Source organism: Cornus florida, unplaced genomic scaffold, assembly GCF_030987335.1.
Source record: "Cornus florida cultivar Cherokee Brave unplaced genomic scaffold, ASM3098733v1 CherokeeBrave_3.0.0_Hap2_Chr06, whole genome shotgun sequence".
Taxonomy (NCBI): domain Eukaryota; kingdom Viridiplantae; phylum Streptophyta; class Magnoliopsida; order Cornales; family Cornaceae; genus Cornus; species Cornus florida.
Window position 1 is genome coordinate 90,208,320 of NW_026775576.1, and position 9,896 is coordinate 90,218,215.

At 35.2% G+C, this 9,896-nt stretch overlaps 1 protein-coding gene across 1 annotated transcript; it reads right to left on the reverse strand.

Annotated features, from left to right (window-relative positions):
- Positions 1 to 1,380: 1,380 nt before the first annotated feature.
- LOC132312784 (uncharacterized) lies at positions 1,381 to 7,766 on the reverse strand. Its single transcript, XM_059811287.1, has 5 exons — positions 7,411 to 7,766; positions 6,678 to 6,883; positions 5,855 to 5,953; positions 4,825 to 4,898; positions 1,381 to 1,836 (listed from the first exon to the last, which is right to left on the reverse strand). Exons 1-5 carry the CDS (start codon positions 7,688 to 7,690, stop codon positions 1,611 to 1,613), a joined length of 885 nt encoding a protein of 294 aa, XP_059667270.1. The 5' UTR covers positions 7,691 to 7,766; the 3' UTR covers positions 1,381 to 1,610.
- Positions 7,767 to 9,896: the final 2,130 nt, after the last annotated feature.

Sequence of the window (9,896 nt, forward strand, 5' to 3'; positions counted from 1 at the left end):
TAATTTGAGTTTTATTCTATCCGTGTAAGGGAACTCTTACATGAGTTCCGTGAATTAGTCGGGACAAAGCCCTGAACATTCCGATTATCGAAGAAAAAAGAAAACAATGGAAAATGACATTTATAAACTGTCATGCTCCAGATGGACGATGAGAAAGCAAGTTGAGTTGTGTACCACACTATTACGACCAAAAGGCCATCAGCATCACTAACAGATATACTATTAAAACAAACAGTTGAATGAATGCAACATGAACATGATCAAAATGACAGACAAGCCATGCTTGACATGGAACAGATCCAACATTAAAGGGAAAAACACTCTGGGGGAATAAAACAAAACGATGATCGTTATGCCAATTTGCAATCCAGAAAACATAATTTGAAAAGGAAAAATATGGTCACAAGGCGTTAGCAGGAAACGGAAGGCTGCAGCGCGCGCCCCGACACAGAGAGGTCCAGTTGTTTGGAGATGAGTTTGGGTCTGAGGAAGGAGGCACTTGCATTATAAGCAGATAAAACAAGCCTGAAAGAAAACTGACCAGAGATTTTAATGAGAACATATAATGTGAAACATATTGGTCCTTTTTGTTTAGTATTGTCTAGTTGTGTCAAGTATTTCAGTTTGAATGAAATCACTCTTGGTAGATATGGTGAAGTAAATGCCATGACCTAGAAGCTGCTCCGTTGGCTTTTGATGAAATAATTGAATGGAATGTAGCAACATAGTTGATAGGACAATTTTCCTGCCTGCTCATGTTTGGCAACAGTTGAATGGCGCAAGCAGATTCATGTACAATCAGATGTGGATGTGATTCGCATGTCTACAATGAGCAAACCTAATGGACATGTATACAAAATGTGGTATTGTAAAGCACCCACTGCTGGCTAATTATGGTTCTAACCCTAATTTTAAAAATAAGGACAAACTCAATGCACGAAGCTCTCGTCATTGCAGAGTCTAAAAAGGGTTAAATGTAAGTAAGCAGTAAATACCATGGAGTCTGAAGAGGGTTGGATGTAAGCTGCCTTGGGATAACTTCTCATATAGACGTGATAAGAGTTCTTCAGTTGATGGTGTTTTAACAGGGCAGCTTTATGACGCTTACCAATTTATTTAGAAATTGGTTGCTTGGAGACGGTGTTGTCTATGGTAATGCTGTTTTGGGATAATTTGCAGCAGAAATGGAATCAGAAATAGAGAACACCACATATTATGTCTGTTGGCAAACTAACAAACTCTGCAGGGAGATCGTTCCATCTAGCTAAAAAAACAAACAGGTAATCAAGCATACAAGAATGCACATGAACCCAGGATACAGTTGGATTCAAGATAGAGATGAGATGAGAAATTATTACATGGTCCCGGCTAATAACAAACTATCACGCAAGCAAACAGGACTATCATAACATTTCCAAGTCTCTATTATATTTGTACAATTCACATAATAATACAATCCTCCAGTTTAGATTTCTCAAGTACTTCCACCCGATAGGTTTGAGTTACTAGAAAAGAGCAGGTGAAAACTACATGAGGCACTTCTGTTTAAATTCTTTGGAAATGCACATATGAGTGACAACAACGCTTGGTGGAACACTATTATTTTGTACTCAATAAAAGTCCAGTGACTCAAGAACCCTGCGTGCTTGGATGTGCAGAGCTGTTAGTCTCTGCTCCGGATCAAGGGTTGAGCCAAACTGACTGGCTGCCCATATCAAAGAGGCAGATTTCTCGCCCAGAAGCCGCCTTATGTCATCGTGTATTGTTGCTACGGTAGACCTTTCTCTTCCATTCACATGCCCAATGAGTAGCAGCAAAAATTCTCCACACTTGAGTCTGATCAGAGGAGAAACATCAGTTTCCTAACAGTAAATGTTGAACATGACAGAAATACGGACCAATGTATTACGTCTGTCTCATAAAGTCAACAGAAGTAAAACTATGTCCAGAACACCAAACAATTTCAATTTACGGAAACTAGCTAATCAAATAGATTAGGAAAAGACCAAGAGGAAAAAGAAATGGAGATGGTAGAGTGTTGGGATTAAAAGGCTGCAATCATGTGTCATTTAGCCAAGCAATTTGTAGGAATGTAAACTTATATGGATCTTCCAAAAGTTATGAAGTTCAAATTAGATGTAGGACAAAATTCTGAATAGTTCGACAAGCAAATTAACAAGTCCGTTTCCGACCCGAGAGTGTCTTTTGGGTGGAAACAATGCATTGAGAAAGACTCATTAGCTTTAGCCTGTGGGCCATGTTAGTTTTCGGCTTAAAACCATCGTTTAGGACTCCGAAATCGCCTTTTACTTTGTTATACGAGGCTTGCTAATTATTTCGGGACTTTTATTCAAGGCCTTAATGAACTCAGATTGCTCTAAGATTTTGGATTTAGTATTTTTTATTTATTAGGTTTCTTATTCTATTTTTTCAAATTTTTTAGAGAGAGTTTATTTTTAGGCTTATTTTTATTTTAATTTTCCTTTTACTATTAGGTTTCTTTATGTTTTTAGATTTTTTTTAGCGTTAGGATTTCTTTTATTATAAATACATGTACTGCAAAGTAAAGAATTAACTTTTATTCATTCAATTATCAATAATACATCAGATTTATCTGAATTATCTCTTTGTTTTGTGGATTTAAAGTAAATTGTTCCTTGTAAACAAATTTATCGCTTCCGCTTACGTTAGTTGGTATCAGAGCCTTGTCTTTTCCAGGTCTGATGACAGGTGATCGTTTTCGTGGCAACCTCGCTGGCGACAAATCGATAGAGAGTGGCTTTTTCTAAAGTCGAATTTCAAGACTGTCAACGTAAAACCCAGCAAACGTTGCAAGATATTCAAGCAATGCTTACTAGGCTTGAGTTGGAGCAGAATAACGCGATAACAACAGGTTTCGTAATAACGACGTAAATCGTGTTCGTCCTGTTCGTAATCGCAACCCCTACCCTCCGCATAGTCAGTCAGCCTATGAAGAGAAGGTGTTTGGGAATTATAGAAATGCACGAAGATATCATGATTATGGGGATTATGATTCTAGGAATTTTCCTCCTACAAGTTTTGATGGTCTCTTTCATGTTGAAGATTTTCTAGATTGGCTAGAAGATTTTGAAAGGTTCTTTGATTACATGGGGATTCCAGAGAATAAGAAAGTGGCACTTGTTGCATACAAATTGAAGGGAAGAGCTTCTGTTTGGTGGGATCAATTGCGGGTCACTCGTGCACGACAAAGGAAGGCACCAGTACGATCGTGGTTGAAGATGAAACGCCTTTTAAAATCCAATTTTCTTCCACCTTACTATGAGGAGATCCAATTTCAATCGTATCATGATTGTTGGGAATAGAATCGGTATGTCGATTATTCAAATAAGTTTTACAATAGAGATAGTCACATCAAGTTTAATGATACTTTTGTAGAACCAACCCATGTTTCTCAAGAGTTTGTTCATGAACAAATTTTTGATGCTTCACCTATTGTAATTAAAGAAGTTAATGATGTGAAAACATCAATTCCTTTGCACAAGTTGGTAGAAGAGGAGAAAGAATAAATAAATCACAAGACTGAAGATTAAAAGAATTTTATTGAAGCAACAAGTAATTTTATTGATATTGATCACGAGGGAAAATTTGTTGTTTCACCTCTTGTTGTTGAAGTTGGTGCAGTTAAGGAATTTGAGATAACAAAAGAAGAAGACGGTGACAAGAAGTTCGATGTTGAAATTGAGTTGCAAGAATTAATCGATGATGGGGTCAAAGAAAGTTTTAAATTGCATGTCCAAGATAGTTTTGATGAATTCGGGTTTCAAATTGGCTATCATAGCAGTAAACAATATGATTTTGTGGTAGCCAATACTTTATGTTATCAACGGACCAGTGGCCTAACGATATCAGCCTCTTACTTCCCAAAGGGAGGTCAGCGGTTCAAGTCTCAGAAGAGACAAGTGTGTGAATACCAACTAGGAAAAAAAAAATTAATAAAAAAAAATACTTAATGTTATTCGCAACCAAACTCGAGGACGAGTTTTTTCGAAGTAGAGGGGGACTGATGTAAGACAGAATTCTGAATAGTTCGACAAGCAGTTTGACAAGTCCATTTCCGACCCAAGAGGAGTGTTTTTTGGGTGGAAACAATGCATTGAGAAAGACCCACTAGCTTTAACTTATGGGCCATGTTGGTTTTCGGCTGAAAATTTTCGTTCAGAATTCCGAAATCGCGTTTTATTGTGTTATACGAGGCTTGCTAATTATTTCGGGATTTTTCTTCAAGACCTTAACGAACTCGGATTGCTCTAAAATTTTAGATGTAGTATTTTTTATTTATTAGGTTTCTTATTCTATTTTTTCGGATGTTTTAGAGAAACTTTATTTTTAGGCTTATTTTTAGTTTAATTTTCCATTTACTATTAGGTTTCTTTATGTTTTTAGTTTCTTTTAGTGTTAAGATTTCTTTTATTATAAATACATGTACTACAAAGTATAGAATTAACTTTTATTCATTCAATTATCAATAATACATCAGATTTATCAGATTTATCTTTTCGTTTTGTGGCTTCAAAATACCTACTTTGTGGATTCAAAGTAAACTGTTCCTTGTGAACAAATTTATCGCTTCCGCTTACGTCAAAATCAGGAAAAATAACTTGGATGTGATGGCCAATTAAATTGAGACACATATATCCATGAACTACTTTTGGATGGTTAGTCCTCGTTAATCAAGGGTGCTAGGAGAGGCAGATCAAAGATTACCCCAAAAAAATATAACAGGCAGCAGTAAAAACTACCTTAACAGAGAGAGGGAAAAAAAAAAAAAAAAAAAAAAACTACCTTAGATTTTCATCCACTTGTTTGTCTCTTATGAGAACTGCAACTTCCTCAACACCATTGCATGCCTCAAAATCCTGGTACATTTAACCAATATCATGTCAACAGAAGAAATCTACTTAGACTTCATTACTAAAAAATCAAATATAATTATGTCATAAACACCCAATACATAAAAAATAAAATCCAGTAAAAAGGATGCTTGAATCCACTTTGGTATCTTATTGAACAAAAATGGTGATATGCAAGTCCACAATGATATCAAGAGTTAAAACTAAATCAATTGAGTGCATCTAGGGTTGTGAATGAGCTGAGCTGTGTCACAAACACCCAATACATCAAAAATAAGATCTAGGAAAAAAGACGCTTAAAACGCAAGTCCACAATGCCATCATGATTTAAGCTAAATAAATTGAGTGCATCTAGGGCTGTAAATGAGCCGAGCTGTCGGGCTCGGTTTCTGTTTGTTTGTCAAGTAAACGAACCAAGCTCAAACAAAATTCTTGGGCTCGTTTATTAAACAAACACTGTTCTGCTCGTCTTGTTTGTTTAAACGAACCAAGCTCAAACAAAATTCTGTTCACAAACAAACAAGACGAGCAGAACAGTGTTTGTTTAATAAACGAGCCCAAGAATTTTGTTTGAGCTTGGTTCGTTTAAACAAACAAGACGAGCAGAACAGTGTTTGTTTAATAAACGAGCCAGTCGTGTTCACAAACAAACAAGACGAGCAGAACAGTGTTTGTTTAATAAAAACAAGCTCACTTAAAGGCTCGTTTTGAGCTCGTGAACACGCAAGTATATAAATATATAACATATATATACACACACAATATCATATTCCTGTAAATCTGTGTCATTTTTATCCATAGATAAAGTCCAAGATAAATCTGTGTCATATTTCGCGAACAGCTCGTCTCATTTACAACCCTGACTACTGACATAACTAGCAGCCAAACAAAAAACATACAATTTGGAGCCGATAAATTTTACTATATTTGTAAATCCATTATATCAATATCAAAAAGCATACCAGCTGATTGGCTGAGGAATCCAACATTAATGAGATTAAGGCATCTAAACAGGCACCTTGCTCAAGTACCCCGCGAGTTGATAATATATTCATCAAAACCTGCATGTCAGCAAACTGCTTAATTTGACATTTCAAAAATGGCTATAACAAGTTAAATTTCAGCAGGGAAACTTCAACAAGTTGAAAGAATAAATTCCTCAAAGCAATTTATGCAATTTTTTAAAGGCAGCCGAAGTAATTGAATTAGAAGAACATAGATTTCTCTATTATGACAAGAAACAAAATATTATATGTTTCATCCAATCTAAAGCTGACAATGCATAAATGATAACTATCCAACCGCAACTAAGCACAGTAGCTTCCATCATCCATTTAGTTCCCCCCTCCTTTCTTCATTGTGCAAATAAATTATAGTTCTTTACTATTAGGCTTGGTTCCAACCAAGAGTCCCATAATGTGAAGGTTAAAATTTTGTGCATCAATGTGATTTCTATAGAATCAAGATCATGATACATTTTACGTGGCTGAATGGGTGGGAAGTGTCAAGACTCACTCATCAATTTAACAGGACTCCATAACATACAGTTTCTACGGATTCACAAGTTCTGTATCGAGTGTCATGTTACATTAGTCCTAGGGTTGTCAATTTTCGGACAAGATATATTCCACAGTTCCAATTTCAGCTTGCACTAAGAGTTCAATATTTCATCCTTTTCTTGAATCATTCTCAGCAATTTATAGGTTTTGAATCAATATTACATCATTCTAATAGTCACAAAAGCATGTCAAAACGAGAGAGGTCAGACAAGATATAAAAACAAACCTGTATTGCCTTGTAATTATGGGCCAAAACAGTGCTTTCTGTGTGGAGAAGACAACATCCTTCCAAAACTCGAAGAGCTAGTGCAATTTCATCATCGGTTGAAGGGCTAGTTATTTTCATAGGTTCGACACTGAATATATGATCCAAATTCGCAACTCTCTGATCCTCTGGCTCTTTTAATGAATGTTGAAACAGAACTGGTACAACTGTTACAGATCAAAACAACACCGCATTACACCCATTTTTTTTCCTATTCAGGATTTCCTATTAATATAGTTTGAATCAAATAGTTTTCATTACTTGGCAACGAACAAAACGCCCACCAGTCAACTGAGCCTACTAAACTATATTCCTTGCTTGAACCGATTTCGCATTTTTCAGACCAGAACATAATATCATCCATTTCAAAAAATTAATTTCTTTATGTTTCCTCAATTTATCTCGGCAAACAACCAGAGAGTAAATTGGAGAAAAGACAATTTAGGCCTATCAGTAACATGATTAGAAACCGTATGAGAAAATGGAAGAAAAAAATTAACAATTTTTTTTTTTAACTTTTCCACCATTTCTCAGAAACCAAACAAACCGATCCAGCCACAACGCAAAGTGGTGAAAAAAGATCACACGCATATATATATGGGTGTGAGTGTAAATATATATATTGATTTCTGTTTTACGTAAGATTCAGATCATAGGAAGTGAAGAGGAAGATTGGAAGGGGAAAAAGGGGTACCTTGGAGCTCGGGAATGGATTGACTGTGGCAAAAGAGGTTGATGGTTGAATCGGAGCCGGCGACGGATCGGAGAAATTTGAGAATGCTGCGAAGGCCACGGTCTCGGAGGAACGAGAACTCGGCACGTGCGTCCCTGAGCCCAGTTCGGAGTGCGAGTGTTACCTCTCTGTATAGTCTCTGGTCGTCGAGCGAGTTCACCAGTTCTCCGACCGCCGACGGTGACTGAGTCTGCGATTCCGAGTTCAATCCCTCGCTCCAAAACGGCTTCTTCAGGTACATCTCTCTAGATCAAAAAAAAAAAAAGAAGGTGCATCTCTCTCTCCTCCTCCTCCTCTCTCTGTCTCTCCCCTCTGTTGCGACTCTTGCAGGCTTGCGTAATAGGATAACTAATTTGGGCCAGGCCTTTCGGTATTTGGGCTAGGGCCCCAATTTTTTTACTGGACTGAGCATGATAGAATCAAGTGTAACAATAACCAATGAGGTTTGGTCTAAGTGTAAATAAATCTGAACTTTGTCATTTTTTATCACATTTTATAATGAATATATTTATCAACCTTCATTATTATAAAAAAATGATCAAAAATATCTAAAAATAGCAAATGACTTTTTTTCCCACTAACACTTATCAAATATATATATATATATATATATATATATATATATTTTTGGGAAAACTACACTTAAATAGTACTTAGGAGTCCTAAATAACAAATCAGCCTATTTTAAAAGTTGAGTTTTCAATTTGATTGAGTTAAGCAAAATAATTACATATGCATTGAAAACTATTATTTAGGTCCAAAATACCGCCCAATTATTATTTCAAAATATATCCTTCCTAAATCAATAGTTCTTTCATTCAAGAAATTTAGAAAGACAAGATTTTTGAGTTGATGTTCAACTTTGAGGATATTTTTGCATGTGATGTATATATTACCAAATAAAAAATAAAAAATAATAACATATATATATAGTAAAAAGAAATTGTGTACTTAACTTTAACCGTATCTCCTAATTTATATTGGTTCAAACCTGCAAATGTTAATTTAGAAATGTACAAATAATTTAGTGAAAATTCGTTTTATATATATATAGAGAAAAAATTTTGTGCTAACTTTAATCATATCTTCTAATTCATACCAATATAAACCTTGCAAATGCAAAAACTTTCCTGTACAAAATATATATATATATACACACACACACTTTAAGTACAGACACTAAATTAGCTGCTCACACACACTGGAGATGGAATCATTCTCTCACACGCGGGGGGATGGAATCATGAAACTAATTAAGTGATTGTTGAGTAAATGGTACATCAACAATTATTTTTTAATTTATATATAAAAAAAAGTGTAAATTGAGTCAAATGATGATTATCTCAAGACATACATCAAACCAAATAAGATTTATTCTTCGCATAAAAGAGTTCAATTATTATTTTTTATTGGGAACTATTCTTTAATTGCCGGATTTTTTACATGAATTTTTATTGTTTATATAAATTCTCGTGTGTGTATAATATATATACACACACACACACACACACACACACACACACACACGGAGTATAAAGTTGCAGCAATATGTTTTAAAATTAAAGAAAATATCTTATTTTCCTAATTTTTTAAAGTAAATAATTATATCAAGAAAGTACTTTAAGGAAAATAATTTACGGACTAGCACTTTGGAATAAAAGTTTGGAGGGTATTTTAGACTTGACCAATAATTATTGATGCATATGTAAATATTTTACTTAATCTAACTAAAGTAAAAAATAAACTTTTAAAATGGACAATTTTATTATTTAAGACTCCTAACTCTATGTTAGTGTAATTTTCTCTATTTTTTTCTTCATTCCTCCCTCCTCTCCATCCCCACCAGTACCATCCTGTTGGGTCTTGCTCCGCCCCGCGTGGGTTTGACGAAGTATTGAATAAATGGGCCCAGCCCACAAGTTATTACAATGAATCAAAGCATGGGTTTGGTTACTCGTCTGAAGCGGTGAAGATAGAGAAGAACAAAAAGCACATAACAGTGTGTGCGCGCCCACCGTGGGTCGCCCAAGAGATAGAAAGGTAGAGAGAGAAAGTTTGACCGAAAGATCGGACGGTGCTCGTTATTTCGATTTAAACCTTTTTTTTTTTCATAATTAAAACCTTCTTGTTGAGTTTATTGTTGAAATCCACCTTTGTTGGTGAATATATTATTGTTGTGGGTCAAGAGCATACTTGTCTTGATGATTATATTTCTCTAGTGGTGACTAAAGAATAAACTTGTGTACCCCATTACTTTTGCATAATAAAAGTTGAGATCAAACTGTTGGAAACGGGAGCATTAAAAACATAAATTTTAGATGAGATATGGAATAGATTCCGCTAATAATTTTTGCGAATCTCTAGACGAGCGCATTTCTCTCCGTAAGGAAATGAACGTAGTATATTTACTTTCTCAAATCCGTTTCCGGGTGAATGAAAAATTAGCT

Coding starts and splice junctions, on each gene's coding strand:
- LOC132312784 (XM_059811287.1), bottom strand. CDS start 7,690: ATGTACCTGAAGAAGCCGTTTTGGAGCGAGGGATTGAACTCGGAATCG. Junction 5,954..6,677: donor ATAATTACAAGGCAATACAG/GTTTGTTTTTAT, acceptor GCTGACATGCAG/GTTTTGATGAATATATTATC. Junction 1,837..4,824: donor CAAGTGGATGAAAATCTAAG/GTAGTTTTTTTT, acceptor TCCTCTGATCAG/ACTCAAGTGTGGAGAATTTT.